The 22,778-nt window shown below is 47.8% G+C and overlaps 1 protein-coding gene across 1 annotated transcript in view; it reads left to right on the top strand.

The window, feature by feature from the left end:
- Nucleotides 1–7,017: 7,017 nt before the first annotated feature.
- Nucleotides 7,018–22,778, top strand: part of GDF9 (growth differentiation factor 9) — a 98,448-nt gene continuing 82,687 nt past the window's right edge. The window contains exon 1 of the mRNA XM_073651227.1: nucleotides 7,018–7,339. Within this exon, the coding sequence (XP_073507328.1) occupies nucleotides 7,018–7,339 (322 nt within the window). The remainder of the gene's footprint in view (nucleotides 7,340–22,778) is intronic.

The following is a 22,778-nucleotide window of genomic DNA, read 5'->3' as shown; positions in this document are numbered from 1 at the left end:
CTTTTTGCTCTTCTGTGAGGGGGTACACCTGGAAGAGGCTATCCAGCCTTTCTCTAAAGTCCTGCAGGGTATGTGACTCCCCTGAGTACTGGGGTAGCCAAGCTGTTCCCGGGATATAGGGCATGGTGAAGGGCATAACTGCAGCAGCGGTGGCGCTGGCAGGGGTTGAGGCAGTGAAGCTCTCCTCCGCATCCGACATCTTCCTCCCCCCTAGTGGACCGTGGCCTACCTTGCGATGATCCTGTTCCATAGGCCGCAGCTCCGCAGTAGATCGTCAGGGTTGAGGACCTTCCGTCGCGCTCCGGTGACGTCGGCGTCTGCTGGGCTCCTTCCAGGACCTTACGCAACGTCCGGACGTGAGGCGGGGCTTCAGTTCTCGCGCGCTTTCGGAGTCCACGCCCCTCTTCTTCCCGCGCGGCGTCCTCAAGATGGCGTCCAATGGCGGGAAAACTCCACGGATGGCGGGAAGAAGGCCGAAGATGGCGCCGGATGGCGGGAAAACTTCGCGGATGGCGGGAAGAAGGCATAAGATGGCGCCGGATGGCGGGAAACCTCACCACTGGTAAGTTTGAACAGTCTTTGCTTTTCAGGCACGCAGTACCCGGTGGTTGCGGGCACGAAATCCTGCCGACTACGCCAAAAGTTGACGCGCCCCTGGGCCTGCTGTGTCGCGCAGTGTCTCGCGCACGGGGGCTTACCCGGAACCGGATCAGATGAGGGTTGTAGTCTCCGAGTGGCGGGGACCCGGTCCGTGCCCAGGGAGTCAAACTCAGTGTGTGGCAGTCTTGATAGGTGTTATTTGAGTGTCGACTACGCCACCCGTTGATTTGCAGCTATGGAGCTGCCGCTGCAGGGCAGACCGCTGAGGCCGGTGTAGAATTGTGCAGCGTGATAGTATAACCCCCAACGGGAGGGGTATGGCCTCAGGGCAGCCGACGTGGAAGATGGGGGTAGCAGGAACCACTCAGAGACGGTGCGGTGTAATTCAGGGTCTTTACTGGTAACAACGATAGACCCTCCCGGAGTACTTGCTAGCGAACGGGGCCTGGTCAGTCCTTGAGCAGATGGGATCTCCCCTGGCCAGGCGGAGTTGTAGGCCTCCCAAACTGACTGTACTCTTCTGGCTACCTTGCTAGAAGCGGATATAAGTAGCCCACGTCCCTGAGTGTACCGTGTGGTGCTCACCCGTATGGCCGGTGACTCGGGGCCTTCTAATGGCTTCCGCTCCACGATGGCGGTGCTGGTCCCACGCGTGTGACCGTGCCTTCGGGTTTCTGGGCCTGAGGACCTGAAATCCCCTGCCGGTCGGCTTCTGCTGCTGGGTAAGAGTTAGTCCCCACAGCCTCGGACGCCGGGTCCGGAAAGAAAGCTTCTCAGTCAGGGCGAGCTCTGCAGCTGCCAGCCCCTGACTCGTAGTAGTATTGCTCCCACTGAGCTTCCGCTGTTTCTTCCTATGACTGTTTCTCGTCTCTACTTCTTCTCTACTCCTCACCCTGCCTCAGCCCCGGGTTTATATAGGGGAAGTTCTTCCCCTCCCAAGACTGGGCAGGAGGTGTGGCATGCACAGGATCCCTGACCAAAGGACCTCCCACCTGCTCTCAGACATAACATTACATTACTGTGGAAACCAGACCCCTGGGGTGCCACATCTTCATCTTTTATCAGCTCCCCTCTGGTTGGTCTCCATCAAGTTGTGACCTGGCAGATCGCTCCAGTGTTTGCTGGCCTTACCTTCCAAAACACCATATGAGACAGTGGATTTCAGCTATGGAATGACTTTTTGTTGTCACCCTAAGGGCTCTTTCCAGTACATGTGGTGACAGTTTCCGGAACCGGAAAAATACGGACGCGTGAAACCCGTCTAAGGTTATTAGTACTTTACTTTTCAATGCCTCGTTCTTGCTCTCATAGACTTCTATTTAGAGCATGTGACTGTTACCTCTGACTTCCGTTCAGTCAGAAGTTGCTGTCACAAGATGGAGGCACAGGACCGGAGGAGAACCGTGAAGAGCTGATGACGGCAGGCGGTGAGTATACTAAGCGCAGGGACCTTACATTAGTTCCACCACTCCAGCGCTGAAATAAAAATTTAAAAAAAGCTGGGGTGGTGCTTTAAAGCATTTTTTTTCTTTTCAGTGCTGGAGTGGTGCTGCTATACTAAGGTCCCTGCCCCCTGTCCTATACTCACCCTCCGGCGTCTTCACCTTTTTTCAGGACTGATCTGGTCCTGCTGAACCATCTTGTGACTGCAACTTCCGACTGTCCAGAAATCAGAAGCTACGTCACAAGCTCTCAATGCAATCCATGAGAGCTAAAACAAGGCTATCAGAATTGTATTGAGTTGTGACCTCCGAATCGCCCTGCAAACACTGGAGCAGCCGACAGATGGCAAACTGCCGGAGACTGACGGCAGCGGTGGTGAAAGAAGGTGAAGACTGAGGCAGGTAAGTATCAGACTAGGTGCAGGGACCTTACATTAGAAGCACCTCTCCAATGTTGCAATTAAAAAAAATGCTGGAGTGGTGCTTTAAAAATGAAAGTGATTATGCACCGCTCACCAAATCTCAATGAGACCAGCCAGGACAAAAAAAGACACGTTCAGCAGGAGTCAACGTCAAAAGGGATTTTTCTAAAGCAATATTCAAATTCAAGACTAAGAAGCACAAGTTTTTCTTGTCATGTGCAGGGGGGTTCTTTAAAGGGATTGTGATCAAAGAAACCCTTAAGTTTATTTTTTCGTATTTTAGTACTAATTTATGTGAAAAACGGATATCATACACATGAGAAGAACGGATATCATACGGATGAAAAAAATTGCATACACGGGTGCCATACTGATGGCAAAAGAATGGACCACCATACGGATGGAAATTACCCGTTTTTTTCTGAATGTGGATGGGAGGGTATTCTGTCCTCATGCAAAACAACTGAAGCAAAAACCATCCAAAACCTGACAAATTCAATGGACGAGAGAGTTCAGAAGCTCCTTTCGAACAAGGGGTCCTATGTGCAAATGTAACATCACCTAGAATAAAGTTTTGAGTTGAAAACTGTTTGATTTCAGTTTGTAATAACCTGCTAATGCTTATAATTTCAAAAATGACCATTTTTTGATCTTTATTAAAATGAAAAGGTTGAAAACTCTGCTGTGCATAATAATTTGGAACATGCATTTTGAGTGCAGTTTGAGTTTTTTATTTTTTTAAAAATATACTGTTATCATAGGCAGTTTGTACAAAAACCTTTCAATTGTACTCTAATAGTTAGTTGACTGGAAAATTACAATGACTGCAATTCATATAGGTAATTTGGGAAAATCTGAGAAAATATTATTTGCATAATAATTTGGAACACAGTGTACAGTCATACCACTATTTCCATATGTGAAAACGTGCTTACAAGTTTCTTTTATGTTAGTTCTTGCTGTCTGACAATGCATATTGGGGACACATGCACCTACAATATTGTTGTGGCAAAGATCCAGCAATGTCAAAAGCAATAAAAAAGGATTTTGGGGGTATGTCAAAAGTAAAAGAAAAGTCAAAGATGCTATAGGATTTTTACAGGATGAAAATGGAGAAATGTTAAGAGAGGATGTTGAGAAGGCCAAACTTTTTAATTCCTATTTTGCATCTGTTTTCTCTCAGAAAGAAAATGTAACATCAACTGATCTTCACTGTCCTTTTAAAGGAATAGAAGAATCCAAGTTATCTGTAAACAGAAAGATTGTGAGGGAATATTTAGCTAACATAAATGAGTTCAAGTCTCCAGGTCCAGATGAATTACACCCCAGAGTACTGAAGGAGATCGTAGAAGAAATTTTAGAACCACTCTCCATAATCTTTGAAAATTCTTGGAGAACAGGAGAAGTCCCAGAAGACTGGAGAAGAGCAAATGTTGTTCCTATCTTCAAAAAGGGGAAGAAGGTGGACCCAGGGAACTATAGGCCGGTGAGTCTGACTTCTATACCAGGAAAGATCTTTGAACAAATTATTAAACAACATGTATGTAAGTACCTGGATAAGAATGAAGTGATTAACCAGAGTCAGCATGGGTTTATAACTAACAAGTCATGTCAGACTAACTTAATTTCCTTCTATGACAGAATCACTGACTGGGTGGATCAGGGAAATGCTGTAGATATAGTATATCTTGACTTCAGCAAAGCATTTGACAAAGTATCTCACACCATCCTTATTGAAAAAATGACCAAGTATGCAATGGACCAGGCAACTGTTAGGTGGATTCATAACTGGCTTAGTGATCTGACTCAAAGGGTGATTGTAAATGGCTTCACATCCAGCTGGATGAATGTCTCAAGTGGGGTACCACAGGGCTCCGTCCTGGGACCTGTATTGTTCAACATCTTTATCAATGATTTAGATGAAGGAATTGAGGGTAAACTGATTAAATTTGCTGATGACACAAAGCTAGGAGGGATAGCTAATACTAGAGAAGAGAGAGAGAGGATTCAAAAAGACCTAAATAAACTGGAGCAGTGGGCAGCAACCAACAGAATGGTTTTTAACAGGGAAAAATGCAAAGTACTACATCTGGGCAATAAAAATGAAAAAAGCATATACAGAATGGGAGGAATAGAGCTAAGCAACAGTACATGTGAAAAAGACTTAGGTATACTAATAGATCATAGACTGAACATGAGTCAACAGTGTGATGCAGCAGCAAAAAAGGCAAATACAATTCTGGGATGTATTAACAGAAGCATACAGTCTAGATCACGTGAAGTCATTATTGGTCTTTACTCCTCTTTGGTCAGACCTCATCTAGAATACTGTGTACAGTTTTGGGCACCACATTTTAAAAAAGACATAGACAAACTGGAGCAAGTTCAGAGAAGAGCGACCAGAATGGTGACTGGTCTGCAAACCATGTCCTATGAGGAACGGTTGCAGGATTTGGGAATGTTTAGCTTGCAAAAAAGAAGACTGAGAGGAGACTTAATAGCTGTCTACAAATATGTCAAGGGCTGTCACATTGTAGAAGGATCATCTTTATTCTCTTTTGCACAAGGAAAGACTAGAAGCAATGGGATGAAACTAAATGGGAGGAGACACAGATTAGATATTAGAAAAAACTTTTTGACAGTTAGGGTGATTAATGAGTGGAACAGGCTGCCACGAGAGGTGGTGAGTTCCCCTTCAATGGACGTCTTCAAACAGAGGCTGGACAGACATCTGTCTGAGATGATCTAGTGAATCCTGCTTTGAGCAGGGGGTTGGACCAGATGACCCAGGAGGTCCCTTCCAACTCTACCATTCTATGATTCTATGATTCTATGTCAGATATTTATCACAAATCCACAGGCGCATGAAATGGCCTGTAAGCATGCACGTAATGGGGTCTCCAAAGGATAGGATTAACTTTGCAAATGTGCAAAATCATGGTGCAGCTTAATACAAATGCAAAATATTGTCCATGTGATATTATTGCTGTGGAGCCTGGGTCCATAACTGCCACTCCCAAGATTGTGTACAGACAGCCCACCCAGATAAGGCGCAGAATGCACTGGATATGTGGGACTTTTCAGCTTTCAGTGCTCCAATTCCCACTCATCCACTTTTGGTTGCTGAAAACAATCAGCAAAATGACAAAATATGCTGTAATAGTGGTGCTGTATTGCCAACACGTTCCCATGAGGATTATTTGGTGAGGTTTTGATGTTGCGGGTTTCCAGGAGCTATTATGTAAAGTAGGTCACTTACGGTTTTTAAGTGCTTTTTTTTACATGCTTTTTTATCGCATTTTTGACGCTTCGGTTTTTGTCTCTTGTTGGTATGTCGTGTTTTAAATAAATGCATAGAACTGGAGAAACACATGGGTTATTCTGCGCTGCCGTGAAGACAAAATGAAGGCTGCCAATCCAAGTTCGGGTGGTTTTATTCGTCAACGCGTTGGCATATGCGTTTTTTCCTGTATCTAATATTCTATGGGGAAAATGCACATAAAACAAGAGAAATTGTCGCTGCGGATTAAAAAAATTGAAGTACAGGTCGGTTTACATGGTGTAAAAAATGAACACAGGGAGCATGAGATTTCTATAAATCCCATCCACTTTGCTGGAACTATAAGACGTTGCGTTTTTTTTTTTTGCACAATGAAAATAGGCAGCATCAAAAACTCACCAAAAACTCATAGTGGGAACGTACCCTATATCCACTTGTGAAGAATCCGCAGTGTTTGACAGTGCCAGCAATGTGCATGTTAACAAATCTTAGGGCTCGCTCACATGAGTGTATAACACGGCCAAGTGCAATCTGATGTTTTATCTCATAGCACTTGGGTCAGTGTTATTCTATGGGGCAGCTCAGATCAGCGATTATGTTCTTATGTTGATTCGGCATAAAAGACCAATCGCAGCATGCTGTGGGTGCATCCGAGAAACGGATCGCACTCACCCATACAAGTCCATTGGTGCATGTGAAACATTGGACTGCACTCGGATGTCATCCAAGTGCAGTCCGATTACTGCAGATGCCGGCAATGGAGAAATTACTTTCTCAGTGTCCTCTCCGCACCTGTGCTGTGATTCTATCATGCGAGAGGATCGGAGCAAAGTGCAGTTTGATCCGAGTGACATTAACATAGTCGGCCCAGATTCTCTCACACGAGAGAACATACGCCAGTGCAGTTACTACTGCAAGTGAGGTTTTAATATGAACACATCAAGTAGAGAATGGCAATAACCCTCTGAGCAGGTGCAATGGTCACTGACAGTAAACCAATGCTAGGATGGAGCGTGATAGGAAATAATGAACAAAATTGGTAGTCCTATTGGAGTTAATAGTTTTGAAGTGCTTAGTTGAGTATGTACTGTTTACGATGACATGCCAGAGTCTCCAGCAGTAAAAGGGTTAAGGTTTTCACTAAGGGAAAGAAAAAGAAAAAAAAAACAGCTGAAGCTTATTTAAGAAAGTAAGTAGCAGGGCAAGCTCCCTGGTGCAGTCTGCTAATTGACATGGAGGGATTTGGATAGAAAACTTCATCTCCTCCTAAGGAATGGCTGGGACACCTTTACTGATCATGTTGTACTATTCCACCTGGCTGCTCGCCCTCTCTGCAAGTGATTCGGGTCTGGTGTATGGCACCCAAGCGTTTAAGCTGCTCCCTCCTTTGTTCAAGGAGCTGTCAGAGCGCCCAGGCTGGAGAGAAGGAACGTCCGTTCCACAATCTGTGGCCATCAAGTACATGAAAAAACTCTACAAGATGTCCGCCACCAAGGAGGGTGTACCTAGGGTGCACAGGAACGCTGAGTATAACACCGTCAGGCTGTTCCCTCCACAGACCGAGTGTAAAGCCGTCTCCAAACTGGAAACCAAAGGTCCGTATTAATAATGGCAATTAATATGTGGCATGTGATGGTCACTTTTAGAATGTCTGCCTATTGTTACTGTGTGCACGTTAAACATAAATTATAAACTGAGAGGAATTTATCAATCACCACAGCCTTGATTTTCCACTTTTGGGGTCTTTTTTTTCTTAAATGCATGCAATTGGAGCTAAAAAAAAAAAAAAAAATCACTTTTGCAATTGGGTTTCATTAAAAATTTTGCACCATTTTACTTCCTATATTCTGTGTTATTGTCTATTGCTGGTTGCAGAATTAGTTAATGAGGTTGGCTGCATTAGCTTTATTTTATTAGCTGTGTTTGAGACCTGATTCTGTGGTAGTATTCTATAGGTATGACAGATTCTCCTGCTCTTGTAGGTGCAGGTTTCCTCACAGACGCACAGACTCCAGTCCATACAATGGCTGCTGGTGGAGGAGCTGTGACCAGACCACACCATCAGTCTCCTCCATTAGATGTAAGGTTTTCAATTGGACAAGTCTGGTCACAGATCCTCCACCAGCTGCCATTGTATGGAACGGACAGCTGTGCAAGAGCTAACAAGTGTGGGAGAAGAACCTTTCATACCTACAGAGTAGGACTGCGGAGTCTGGGGCCCACAGGGGGAATTGACCCTAGGAGCCCACCCTACAGCTATATGCAAATACCTGTTAGCCGTTATCCCTGTTATAGTGGAGCGTCGCCTGTAAAACACAGGCGGCTTCTGTCCATCTACTGTGCGCCACCATAACTGGGATATACAATTACAGTAGTTTACATTAAAGGGTTCATTGATGAAAACACGTTATCACCGATCCACAGGTTAGATAGGTGCTAACTTATTGATCGGTGAAATCCGAGCATTGGAAACCGCACCGATAAGAAGAATGGGGAACTTCTATCCCCATTTTAAAATGCAGCAGCAGGTTGGCTGTCTGACCACAACCCCATTCATCCTCTTTTGCGCTACCAGAAAAAGCCAAGCACAGCACATGACCACTGATACATTCATGCCCTCAGTGGCTGCAAGTTGTTGTCCCCCACAAATCAATAACTTATCCTTAGACTGCACTCACACGTTCAGTATTTTACATCACTTATTTGTAAGCCAAAATCAGGAGTGGAACAATCAGAGGAAAAGTATTTGTGGTGAGGCACAAACCACTTCTCAGATGCTCTTGATTCATTAAGAGGCGAACGCCACTTCTCAGACGCGCCTGATTCAATAAAAGCATCCGACTCCAACACCACCCTTCCTCAAGACTGGTGTGAACAATACTGGTCTTGATGAATCGGGGCCTTAGAATCTACGTTCCACTGGGTGTAAGTGGATATCCTATTCTAAGCCAGATCCTGCTCTCAAAACCACACTATCCATTCCACTAGTGATTCTCTTTAGCGCTATACACCTAAGGCAACGTACACATGTTCAGCATTTTGTTAATATTGTACATCAGTATTTGACAGCCAAAACCAGGAATGGAACAATCCAAAAGTATAATAAAAATACGTTATCACTTCTGCATTTTTCACCCACTCCTGGTTTTGGCTTACAAATACTGATTTAAAACACTGACCAAATACTGAACGTTTTAATGTGGCCTTAATATGTGATTACTTGTTTTCACCAGAGAACCTCAGTAGCTGCATATTTGCTACTGTGTATCAGACACAGGACAGGGAAGAGTTAAATGTTCAAGTAATTAATCTTTATTGGAAATAAAGAATCATCCCCTTATTGATATCAGAGAGCACAAGTGACCTCCATACACAACACAATCCCCTATATCAAGACTAATAATACAACATACAAGAGAGAATTACCGCCACATCATGACCAGATCACATGTTACCACCACATAGTGACCAACTAATACTACAATAATGATCATGACTTAAAACCACAATACTAATAACAACAATATTACCACTGGTGACATTATACACAAGCTCTGTATATAGTATCAGTGCACAGATAATAGTGTTCACCAGTGACATTACACTATGTACAGAGCCCCTGTGTATACGGTCAGTGCTGATGTCTGCATTACCTGTACGTGATGCATCCTATACAGAGCACCTGTGTACAATGTCACCAGTGATCACTGTATTACTTGTTCCCTGACACTATGCACAGAGCTCCCGTGTGTATATAGTACACAGGTAATAGTGATCACTAGTGACAGTATACACAGGAGCTCTGTATATAGTGTCACTGGTGATCACTATTACCTGTACACTGATATATTACGGAGCTCTGTATATAGTGTATGTGTACAGGTAATACAGGGATACCAGTGACATTATTCACAGGAGTTCTGTATATAGTGTACAGGGATCACCAGTGACATTATACATAGGAGCTTTGTATATAGTGTCAGTGTACAGGAAATAGTGATCACCAGTGACATTATACACAGGAGCTCTGTATATACTATATAGATGTAGTGTAAGTGTACATGTAATACACGGACTCACTAGTGACCTCTCTAGTTAAAGTCCTTAATCTTCGCTTTTCTTCATCTGGCACAGACCACTAATTACTTCCATCCAAGACTCGTCTCTGCAGAAAATAAGACAGTTGTCTATAACTTATCGCTTGTAGAGCACATTCCCCACGTTTTCCCCTGATTTCTACACTACACTAGATGAGGAAAGGGCGACATAGTGCCGCCCTGCACAGTAACAGGGTCTCCAGTTTGTTCCTCCATGAAAGACAGTATCCTCAAAGTAAATTTATATTACAGCCTAATTGGCTCCTACAGTAATTATGTCCCCACTTGCCACCATAAACTAATGTACATACCTCATTCTGGCCACCATACTGTAAAGGTAACCCAACCCCCCTCCCAATCCTGGGCCTCTATGTATTTCATCTCCCCCATCCTGGGCCCTTATGCATCTCCTCCCCCTCCCCATCCTGAGCCCCTATGCTTCACCCCCTCCTCCCCTGTCTGCCCAATCCTGGGCCCCTATGTTAACTCACTACCCTGTCCATTCAAAATTTAAGGGCCGCCGACCGGAGTCTATTTGACACTACTGATATGCGCTGCACACAGACGTCAGCACCCAGCGCATAGCAGTGGCATTCAATGCCCGTCAGCCTATAAGGCCCCTGGGTGCCCCACCTTCCTGGCTCAGACTAGGTCCCTCTTCCGGTTGTAGAGCAGGGGAGTCTCCTGGCCCGGGAAGGCCCCTCACCACACCCGCAGGGCGCAGAGAACACTGGATGTGAGGCCCCCAAGGACCTTCCGCAATCAGCAGTGGCCCCTTGGCACAGCTCCTGAGAGCACAATCCTGCATTGTGAGGAGACAAGGCCTCAACCTCCCCGAGTCGCCACACAGTGTACCTCTACAGCCATGCGGGCCCCATCCTTCTCTGCCAGGTTGCCGCTCCTCCCAGGACCCCGTCCTCTCCTTGCAGGCTGCTTCGTCCCTGCCTTCCCAGTCACCCGACTCACTTGAGTTTGTGGTGGCCGCCATCTTGACGTGCATGGCCTTTGATTGGCCAGCGGCCTTTAAACGTCACTGCTATGTGCCGCATGATGACGTCAGTGCTTGGTGCATAGCAGTGATGTTCCCGGCGACCATCATGACTATGGCTGTGTACGCAGCGCAGTGAAGCTAGTGGGTTACTGATGGGCCCCCACTATATCCAGCATCGGGGCCCACCGGGGGATCATCTAGTGTCCTGGCAGGCCAGTCCGCCGCTGCATACCTATAGAATAGCAAGTTCCACAATCATTTTCCCAACACATCTGATAAAATATCTATAATGTGGCCAACGGTGATAACTTATTCTGCAGCCAGCAATAGACTGTGTAATACAGTGGCTATAGGAAACAAACAGTGCAGCATTTTGAATGAAATCCAATTTCATGCATTTAAGTGAGAAAAAAATTGTCCACAAAAGGTGAACCCGTTAAATAAAATATGCGTTGGTGTAAGATGCGTTAAATTCACTAAGAGGCATACACCTCTTAATTTTGGCTTATTTTATAACTGGCATTTGCCTCCAGCAGAAATGTTACTCCAGTCTAGGGCTGATGTAAATTTCTGGCATAATGTATGCTACAAATTTTTGGTGTAAATTAATTTGGTGGAGCTGTAGGAGACTGACCTTAAAACAAGTCACAATTTGTGCAATTTTGAGTTGCACAAAAATTTAGCTTCACTTAAAGGAGTTGGGACAGCACAGCTTCTAATCTTAATCAGCCAGAAATCTAGATTTGGTAAACCAAGAGGTATACACTATTGTGTTTGTGTTGACTTGAATGTATGTGTTTCTTTGGTTGGTCAAGGACAGTGACTTGGTGGAACAATGAGGTTTGTTAATATGCTAATTACATAGTATACTAAAGCCAGCTAGATGTTGATTTAAAGAGCCCCCTGCTATACCAACTATGTAAATTGATTAAATGCACAAACAAACAATGAGACCTGAGACCCGTGGAATAATATCATCCCTAATTCATGAGCTGTGGATGTGTCCTTGAAAGGACGATTGTAACTATTTAAGGGACATATGCCTCTGTAGCAGTCACAGTTGAAAGAGAAAATCAAAGATCAGTCACTCTTCAGGACATAAGCTTGGTTGCATGGCTCGAACCAGAGAGACAGATTTGGATTCTACATGATTCTGGCCTAAGGGTACATGGCTCTGACTGGAAGGATATGGATCTGCTCCATTGCCAATCAGAGAACCCATGGATACAGGCCCGGACCGGCCCATAGGGAAACAGTGGAATCTCCCGGTGGGCCCCTGTGCAGACATGGACCCCCAACCTCACTGTATGGCAGTACTTGGCATAATTCACCTGGTGCAGAAAAAAACAGCAGATCATCATTCATTTACAAAAAAAAGGTTTATTATATAGAGGTACAGGTACATTTGTGAACAAGGGTAGTGTAATATTTGCATGCAAGTGAAAAGTGGGCCCCGCCAAAGTCCATGTTAATGGTGGGCCCCTGGCACTGCATGGTTATATTTGGGAGACCAGGTTGGGACAATAAAGTCACCTGACCCCATCGATATGTTTGGGCTTGCCAGGTGGGACCCTCCGTTCGCCTGGAACCCATGGAGACATTCAGAGAAGCCAGATTGGGACCAGCTGGTCATCTGACCCCATGGAAACTCTTGGAGAGGCCAGGATGGGACCCTGGGGTCTCCTGCCTTGTACCTCAATGGACTGTCAGCTTCCCAAGTTTGCCACTACCTCCTCTGTGGGGGCCTGCCAAAAGCAGAGGGCCACTGGTTGGCCCTGGAGGTCCTAAAGTTGCAGTTGTTCTATTCCCATGCGGGCCAGTGGAAGGGTGAGACTGTAATTTTGCACTTGAGTATTTGCTGGGACTATTCTATTGTTTATTGTCCATTTGGTGGTTCAATAAAGTATTGCCCCACTGTTTTACCCTCACCCTGTGTTGTCTGAATAGTATTGCAAAGCCCTCGCCTTGGGGAATAGGGGGCTTTCCGTTCACTGCTATCCACCCCCATGCAGTGTCCAGCAGACGATGGTAGGACCACAGACTCCGGTCTCGGGGATAACAGCCGCTTTAATTCAGCAGAACGGGGCAATATAACATGGAGGGAATACTTCACAGTTCACGTGGGTGGTCCACAGCAGATACAGTCCAGAGTTAGATTCTGACATGGAATTGAGATTCTGGAGCTTTAAGAACAAGATTCTTTAGACATGGGGCTTGTAAATTGTGATGAAGCAGTTCAGTCTTTTTGTAGTTTTATGCAGGAGATTATATATAGCAAGAGAGGTTTACAGACTTGGAAATCCTAGGGTAATTTTCCCCTTCTCCCATGACAGCACCACCTGAGAGAGGGTATCCGCCCACCAAGGACAGGAACCTACTGAATAAAAAGGCGGTACCTCTCCTCCGCATCAGCTTTTTGGTTCCTGTCCCTGATGGGAGTCTCACCAGGTGGTACCTCACGTACCTGGATTATGGACGGTGCGGCCTGGAGGCCGTGGAAGCAGCAGATGGTCCCTGTTCCCAGCCCGTCTGGCTGCTGCCCGGGTCTGCGTGTGGGGAGGAGGTGCTGTTTTCCTTCGGATGCCTCCCCGCGTGCGCCGGGGCCTGCGGCCGGGTCTGCGCCTCGCAAAGATGAACTGAGCGCGCCGGCCGGCAGGTCTTCCGGGCTGCGCACGTGGGGGTCGCGTCGCACCCTCTGACGGAGCGCGCCGGAAGTCCGGGCTGCGCACGCGCGGGGTGCTGACGCGCCCTATCACGGAGCGCGCCGGAAACCGGGTCTGCGCATGCGCGGGTGGGAAGCTGTCATCCCGCTGCAAGCGCGCCGGGTGCCGCTGGGCTGCGCACGCGCAGAGGCAGGTGGATCTGCGGGTAGCGCGCCAGCTGGCTAAAATTAAAAAAAAAAAAAAAAAAAAAGGAAAAAGAGAGATGAGCACGCTGCCGGAAGGGGAGGAGCCTAAAGGAGGTGGAGCCCTACTGCTTTTAAGGATGGGGAGCAATCAGGATGGCGGTGTCTGCATCCCCGCCATGATGAATGAGGAACCGCAGTCACCTGGGCAGCAGCTGTCACCGCCACAGGAAGTACAGCAGCAGCCACAGCCATCAAAGCAGCGCAAGCAGCTCAAACAAATGGAACGGGAATCTTCCCATCGACAAAGTCATAGCAGTGAGGGGCGTACGAGTTCCGGCAAGACTGGTCAGAAAAGACTTCGTCAGTCCCACCTCCGCCAGATGGGAGCCCTCATGTGAACGGCAACCACCGCCTCCGGTACCCTAGTCTGAACGGCAGTGTGGTGAGTGATCTTCGTGAAAGTCTCACCTTGAATAATGTGCTCTTCTTTCTCTCTCTCTCTCTCTCTCTCTCTCTCCTCTCTCTCTCTCTCTCTCTCTCTCTCTCTCTCTCTCTCTCTCTCTCTCTCTCTCTCTCTCTCTCTTCTCTCTCTCTCTCTCTCTCTCTCTCTCTCTCTCTCTCTCTCTCTCTCTCTCTCTCTCTCTCTCTCTCTCTCTCTCTCTCTCTCTCTCTCTCTCTCTCTCTCTCTCTCTCTCTCTCTCTCTCTCTCTCTCTCTCTCTCTCTCTCTCTCTCTCTCTCTCTCTCTCTCTCTCTCTCTCTCTCTCTCTCTTTTCCTCCTTCTTCTCCTTTTATTTCTTGGGGCAGGAGGTGAAGAAGTGTAGTGCTAAAAATAAAAACAGGGAGTGTGCTTTATGCAAAATCGGTCTTCCCACCTCCTATGCCAAAAACCTATGCTCAGACTGTATTCAGAAAACCATTGCAGAGGAGTCCCCCAGGTTTTCTTTAGAATTAAAGGATCTAATCCAGACAGAGGTCAGAGAGTCTTTAAGAGGCTTAACCTCACTCAAAAAGAAGAAGCGAAAACTAGTTTCTTCAGAATCAGAGGAATCAGTGGAGTCCACGTTTTACGAGAGAACTGCCTTCCTCCTCTAATCACTCCTCATCGTCATCGGAGTCTTCGGATGATAATGGGGGGGGCAGACCTTGTTTTTCGGTTGATAATACTGAGAGACTAGTTAAAGCCGTCAGAGGGACTATGGGTATTACCGATACCAAAGTGCCCAGAACAGTCCAGGATGTTATGTTCGGGGGCTTAGACCAAAGGAGGAGACGCTCATTCCCGGTCAATGACAGGATTAAATCTCTGATAGAAAGGGAATGGAAGAAACCGGAGAGGAAGGGTCAGCTGCCGTCATCCTCCAAGCGGAGGTACCCCTTTGAGGATGAGGATGCGGCTAAATGGGACAAAAACCCCTAAGATTGACGTGGCCATTTCAAAATCTTCAAAAAAATCCACTCTGCCCTTTGAGGATTTAGGAGCCTTAAAAGACCCGCTGGATAAAAAAGCGAGTCCTTCCTTAAGCAAACCTGGGAGTCGTCAGCAGGGGCCCTTAAACCGGCAGTAGCAGCGACCTGCACTGCTAGATCTATGATGATCTGGCTTCAACAATTGGAAGACCAGATCAGGGGGAATGTGTCCAGGGAGAAAATTCTATCAGACCTTCCTCTTGTGCAGGGAGCGGCTGCATTCCTGGCAGATGCATCGGCAGATTCAGTTAGGCTGGCTGCCCGGTCTGCAAACCTCTCTAATGCAGCCCGTAGGGGCTATGGCTCAAGAGCTGGCCAGGAGATGTGCAGTCAAAGTCTAAACTGTGCTCAATCCCTTGTGAGGGTGACTTCTTGTTCGGCAAAGGTCTAGATGACATCCTAGATAAAGCCGCAGACAAAAAACATGGATTTCCCACGGTGTCTGGTTTCCGATTTAACAGTTCCTTTCGGAAGAGAAAATACAGCCGCAGTAAAGCTCCCAGAGACCAAGGTAGCTGGAAAGACCGAAAGCCGTATAGCAGAGGCTTCATGTTTGGGGGTCCCTCCTCCGAGAATAAGAAAGCCCCTAAGTGACAGTTCCACCCAGGTGGGAGGAAGATTGTCCCACTTCCTGCCTGCCTGGAAGAAAATTTCATCCAATTCTTGGATCTTAGGGATAATCAGGAGGGGGCTCACACTAGAGTTCAAGAGCAGGCCCAAGAACACTGTCAAAATATCAGCCCCCAGAGGTTTAGTGGAACAGATAGCCTTACAGCAGGAAGTTCTCTCTCTGCTCAGGGAAAGGAGTTCTGGTGGAAACACCTGCACCCGAGCAAGGAAGAGGATTCTATTCGACCCTCTTCCTAATAAAGAAGCCGGACGGCTCCTTCAGGACCATTGCGAACTTAAAGAGACTGAACGACCATTTAATCTACAGGCCTTTCAAGATGGAAACAATAAAATCAGCCATAAAGATGTTATTTCCGGACTGTTTTATGTGCGTCCTCGATCTGAAGGACGCCTACTACCACGTCCCGATTTTGCCAGATCATCAACAGTTTCTAAGAGTAGCTGTACAATTCGGCAGGCACGTAAGGCATTTTCAGTTCGCAGCTCTTCCCTTTGGCATTTCCATGGCGCCGAGAGTCTTCACAAAAATCATTCTGGAGGTCACAGCGCACTTGAGGGAAAGAGATATTTTAGTCATCCCTTATCTGGATGACTTCTTAGTAGTGGGCAGATCAAGTCAACTCTGTGCTCTAGCCCTGGCGGACGTCATGGCCAGTCTAAGACGCCTAGGTTGGCTGTTAAATCTGGAGAAGTCAAGGCTGGAACCAAAGAGGGTTCAGTCTTTCCTGGGTCTCATTCTGGACTCGGAAAACCAAACCTGTCTTCTGCCAGAGGAAAAGAAACTGAAGATCAGATCCCTAACATCTCAGATTGTCAGCAATCCGACCATCACCCTGAGGAGTGCAATGTCTCTGTTGGGTACAATGACGTCTTGCATTCCGGCGGTTCAGTGGGCCCAGCACCATTCCAGATGTCTTCAACAGGAGATTCTGGCAGCGGACAGGCGGCTCAAAGGTCGCCTGAATGGGAAAATATCTCTTCCAGATGTTGTGATCAACTCCCTGGACTGGTGGACATCTCCGGTCAACCTATCTTTGGGGGTTCCTTGGACCTTCCAGGTGTCGGATACAATTACAACAGACGCAAGTGCAGAAGGTTGGGGAGCTCACCTAAGGGATCGTTCTGTACAAGGCCTCTGGTCGGACAGCGAGACAAGCCTCTCTTCCAACATGAAAGAGCTGTTGGCAGCCAGAAACGCGCTAAAAGAATTCAGTTCTGTTCTTCAGGGTCCTCACGTCAGGATAATGTCAGACAACAGATCAACAGTCGCCTACATCAATCATCAGGGGGGTACCAGGTCTCTCCCTCTGATGTTAATAGCGGATCAGGTCTTCAGGTTTGCCGAGAGTCGGCTGGTTACGCTCTCGGCACTGCATATAAAAGGGGAAGAGAACATAAAGGCCGATTTCTTGAGTCGTCACATCTTGAAACAAGGAGAGTGGGAGTTGAATCCAGCCGTTTTTCAGCAGATTGTGGATCGGTGGGGACAGCCCCAGATAGATCTGTTTGCAAACAGACACAATCGGAAGACCGAAACCTTTTGCTCCCTGAATCCAAAAGAGGGGGCGTTTGCGGTGGACGCGCTGCAGATTCAGTGGGATTTCACTCTAGCTTATGCCTTTCCCCGTTTAGTACTGATCCCTACTATCCTGAGGAAGATCCGAGAGGAACGGGCGAGGGTTATATTGATCGCCCCGTTCTGGCCCAAGAGACCATGGTTCACTTGGATGAAGAGAATGTCCCAAGCAGATCCATGGGTTCTTCCGGACATCCCGGATCTCCTCAGGCAGGGCCCAGTCTGTCATCCCCAAAGAGCGGGCCTGCATTTGACGGCTTGGATTTTGAGAGGTCGCTATTGACGCAAAGGGGGTTTTCTCCAGATCTTGTTACTACCCTTCTAGCAAGTAGAAAGCCGATAACAACTAGAATCTATGGTAGAACCTGGGCTAAGTTCTTGTCTACCTCGGGTCAGTCTGCCAAAGGGAGGGTTCCTATTGAGGCCATACTAGAATTCCTCCAGAAGGGGTTATACATGGGACTAGCCACCAGTACTCTTAAGGTACAGGTATCTGCTCTGGGGGCACTGTATAATTATGACTTGGCAGCAAATAGATGGATCATTAGATTTATTAAAGCCTGTCATAGATCCAGACCTATTCCTGTTCCAAGAATGCCTCCTTGGGACCTTAATTTAGTTCTGGAAGCATTAACCAAACCTCCCTTCGAGCCCTTAGAGAAGGTTTCAGAAAAAATCTTAACTTTAAAGACTGCGCTATTGGTGGCCCTGACATCAGCTCGTAGAGTCAGTGACTTACACGCACTATCCATTAACCATCCATTCACTCAAGTATGTATGGATAGAGTAATCTTAAGACCAGACCCGGCCTATCTTCCAAAGGTAGCCTCCAAGTTCCATAGGACTCAAGTAATCACTCTCCCTTCCTTCTATCCTAATCCTAGGGATTCTGAGGAATATAAGCTTCACACCTTAGATGTTAGGAGGGTGTTAGTCCAGTATTTGGAAGTGACAAAAGCCTGGAGAAAGAGTGACGCTTTATTTATATCCTTTCAGGGGGCTAGGAAAGGACTTAAGGTTACAAGGGGGACCATAGCTAGATGGGTCAGGGATACTATTACCTTAGCCTACTCTTCTAGCAATCTGCCGGTTCCTGAGAACCTGAAGGCCCATTCCACCAGAGCGGTAGCTGCTTCCAGGGCTGAGAAGGCGGATGTGCCCATCGACATTATATGTAAGGCGGCAACTTGGTCATCCCCTGCTACATTTTACAAACATTACCGTCTTGACCTTTCCTCTTCTACTGATCTGTCCTTTGGTAGAAGGGTGTTGCAAGCGGTGATCCCTCCCTCTGGTATTTAATCTCTATAAATCTCTCAGGTGGTGCTGTCATGGGAGAAGGGGAAAAGATCCTAGTTACTTACCGGTAACGGGATTTTACAGAGCCCATGACAGCACCCTATTAATTCCCTCCCCTCTATCACTGTGGTGTGCACTTTTTTTAAGGTGTTTAGTACATATGTTGAGGTGGTGGTTATGTATTAACCTGTCTTCGGAGGCCCTCTCATGCTCTGAAACAAAAAACTGATGCGGAGGAGAGGTACCGCCTTTTTATTCAGTAGGTTCCTGTCCTTGGTGGGCGGATACCCTCTCTCAGGTGGTGCTGTCATGGGCTCTGTAAAATCCCGTTACCGGTAAGTAACTAGGATCTTTCCCAGCTTGTCCCGGCACATGCAGAAATACATCTGGAGAAAGCACATGTAGGTCCGTACAGTGAGGATCCAGTACAGAAAATCCTTAGGATACGGTCTGTGGAAGATAGGGAAGGGTGCTGAGCCTTAAGGCCTGGCAGGAAATCCTGTGGTAAGGGATTCTCCACATGTGCTCTGCTCCCTGTGGCATTTTATGCTCCACTGGGACTTTCCCAGCTCTGTCTAGACAAGAGGCTGGAGGTACCTCCCTCTACTGAATCTTCAATTCTCATGTCAAATATTCACATTGCAAAGGGGATATAAATCATACACTTTTACCAACAGATATGCTGGAGCACAGCAAATTAAAAGTGCATTTATATAACAAATGAAGCATATCTGGAATAATGCCTGAAAAGTACACTGGGTATAAATGGATTTACTTGAACTGCATATCTAACACTCAGTAATGCTGGTAGGGAGGTAAGTAAGGAGCGAGCTGCAGTGTACAGAGGCTACTAGTCCAGGGGTACTTAAGGGGGCATACACAGTCTGGACCGGGTCACTACAGTATTACACCCACGGAAGACCCCGGGTCTTCACAGGAGTTGTCTGATCTTCTGATAGAAGCATGCACACTATGACTGCAGAATTTACTGGTATTGCTGGTGAGAGCAGGAGGTCACATGGCTACAAGTATGTGATTTTACTTGCTTCTGGCCACATTCCTACTAGACGTTCCTGGCTTCTCTCAATTCTTGTGAATTGAGAGAAGCAGAGCATGTCTAGTCGGCATGTGACAGCATGTATGTGACTCGCCCCCTGGGCCGTGGGGCACCCGGAACCGGGCTTCTATGCGATGCTGGGGGTAGTAGTGGCAACCCGATCCCTTGGCTCAGGGTGGTCAGACCAAATTGTGGCAGTCTATTTATCAGTGTTTTGAATGTCAGACTACGCCACCCGTGGATTGCGGTCAGGGATAACCGCCGCTGCAAGGCAGACCGCTGAGGCTGGTGTTGGTGTGCAGCACAGGGGTAGGACAACTCCCCACGGGAAGAGTGTAGCCTCAGGGCAGTACAAGTGGATGCCGGGGGTGATGGTGCAGGCTGCAATAGTAAGAGTTCAGAGTCCGCTTCAAACAGTCCAGGGTCTTTATTGCAGATGTTATTACTGACCCAACAGGAGTACTGGTTAGGAACGGGCCTGGGTATCAGAGCATTCGGGCGAGCCCCACTGGTCAGGGTGAGTGTGTAGGCCTACCGTTCTCTCTATGCTCTTGCTGACTATCCCCCTTTTCGTGGTGTAATAGCCCACGTCCCTGAGCTGGCCGTGTACTTTGCCTGTATGGCTTGCGACTCGGGCCTTGGGTACCTTTTGCTTCTCCTTGCTGTACTGGTCCCTCTGTGTGGTGGAGCCTCCAGGCTTCTTGGGCAAGGGACCTGAAATCCCTCGCGGGTTGGTTCTCTGCTGCTGGGCTTGCAACCCTGACAGCCTCGGACCCCAATGTCCGGTGGTGATTCTCTCAGCCAGGACCGGCTCTCGTCGCCTCTGTCCCTGGCTCGCAGTCTCTCCTCTGCCTCACGGACTCCTCAGCTGCTGCTGACCTGTCCCTCTTCTCTGAGAACCCTTCTGGACACTTCAGAAGTGGGTTCTGGTCTCCCTAACCCTGCCCCAGTTCCTGCTTTTATAGGGGCAGCCTGCTTCCCCTACTGGCCTGGGACAGGAGGTGCTGCATGCTAATGGTCACTGACCAGGGAACCTCCCTCCTGCTCTGACACAGCCTTTAATATTTGTGGCATCCAGGCCTGGGGGTAACACATTACCCCCTAGTAAAATTTAGTACTCCGGGACTAAGCCTTTTTGGCCAACAACAAACAGGGTATAAACAATAACATATATACAAGTACATTTTGTCCTTAAGGTCACGGCGCTTCCGTGACCGGGTGTCCATATCATCCAACAAGGTGAAGTTTTCCACAGTGTGGGGACCTGTCTTCATAAACCCCAAGTTCCTGGCCTTGGGCGTGGCGACAAGGCTGAGCTAACTACTTCAGGCCACAAGGGAGCCACGCCGGACAGGTTTTTCTTCTGTGGCCATCTTCACAAGAGGGCACCACGTGCAGCTATCTACAAGACAGTTCCGGCCATTCAGTGTCCATGACCTGTCAGTTCATTGAACTAGGAAAAACATTATTAATTATCAGGTAACAACCATAAAACATTAAATATTTACAGGTAAATGTAGACTTTGTACTTGGATCTTCCAGCGAGCTGGTACTTGACCCCTAGTGCTCCGGGTTGACCTGCGTAACCCACTGTCTGGTGGTGGTCTAACCTGGCTTTCCCCACTAGCATTCAGGGTACAGCTACTAGCTAGGTTTACAGGCAGTGCAGGCCGCTGTCTGCGGGTCCTTTGGCTTACCGCAGGCATGGCAGGCTCACTGTCAGCAGAGGGTTGACTCTCCTGGGTTGCTGGCATGGATTCTCCTGCCTCCGGGGCTGCTTGTTCCTCTTGTTCTTCCTGCTCTCCTGTAGGCTCTTGCTGGGTAGGCTGAAGGAAGTGTAGGACGGGTACCACTATGGCATAGTTTATCAGAGTCCACAACCGGGGGAACTCTCTGAGAACGGTGCTGACCATTTCTTCCTTGTCCTCTGCGGGTTCAAGGTCATCTTGATCTTCTCTTGGACTCTGCAGTTGCTCGGGGCACCGTTTTAGGTGGTCTCTGGAGACAGTGCTAGTGGTTTCTCCTCCATCCTTGGTAATTACACATACCTTCGGGTTGTCGTGGTTGGATGGCAGTACTGTGTACGGGTCGCTCTCCCACTGGTCATCTAGCTTGTGAAGCCTTCTCTTCCGCTTCAGGACCTGCTCACCAGGTTCCAGGGGACCAGCAGGGGCGTGTTGGTTGAAGAGCCTCTCTTGTTTTTCTCTTGCTTGAGCCAGACTCCTCTCCACACTCTCCTGTACCTTCTTGTACTGTAGCCGCCGTTCCGTATCCCAGTCCACGTCTGGGGAGGTGTCCTCGGGTGTCAGGACTCCCATCTCCAGGTCCATAGGCAGCTTACCTGGTCTTGCTCGCATCAGGTAAGCCGGGGTGCAGTTGGTAGCATTCACCGGGATATGGTTGTACAAGTCTATCAGGTCTGGCAGCTTCTCCGGCCACAGGCTGCGTTCTTCCAGGGGCAACGTCTTGAGGAGATCAATGACTATATTATTCATTTTCTCACACAGCCCGTTGGTTTGCGGGTGGTAAGGTGTTGTCCGAATCTTCCTACAGCCGTAGAGGTTGCAGAACTCCTGGAAGACTTCCGCCTCAAACGCTGGACCTTGATCTGTCAAGACCTGTTCCAGATACCCGTGTGGACGGCAGCAGTGTTGTTGGAAGGCTCTGGCCACTGTTTGGGCTGTCAAGTCTTTAACCAGGACCACCACCAAGAACCGGGAGTAATGGTCCACAATAGTGAGGGCATAGATGTAGCCGGACCGGCTTGGAGCCAACTTCACATGGTCCAGAGCTACCAGCTCAAGAGGCTGCCTGGTGACTATGGGCCTCAAGGGTGCGTTCTGGCTGGTACGGTCTTTCCTTCTGAGGTGACATGGGCCACAGTCCTTGCACCACTTCTCTATGGCCCCTCTTGTACTGATCCAGTAGAACCGCTCTCTCAGTAGGAACTCCAGTTTCTTCCACCCGAAGTGTCCCGCTTTGTCATGGTAGGCCTCCAGGACCATTGCTGCATCCCGTCTCGGGACCATTACCTGCCAGGTCAGCTCGTGCGTCCGGTGGTTGACAAG

Source organism: Phyllobates terribilis, unplaced genomic scaffold, assembly GCF_046119375.1.
Source record: "Phyllobates terribilis strain yellow unplaced genomic scaffold, ASM4611937v1 Scaffold_11__3_contigs__length_659146591, whole genome shotgun sequence".
Lineage (NCBI taxonomy): Eukaryota > Metazoa > Chordata > Amphibia > Anura > Dendrobatidae > Phyllobates > Phyllobates terribilis.
The sequence above is the reverse complement of the archived record's forward strand: the minus strand, read 5'-3'. Positions and strand labels throughout refer to the sequence as shown.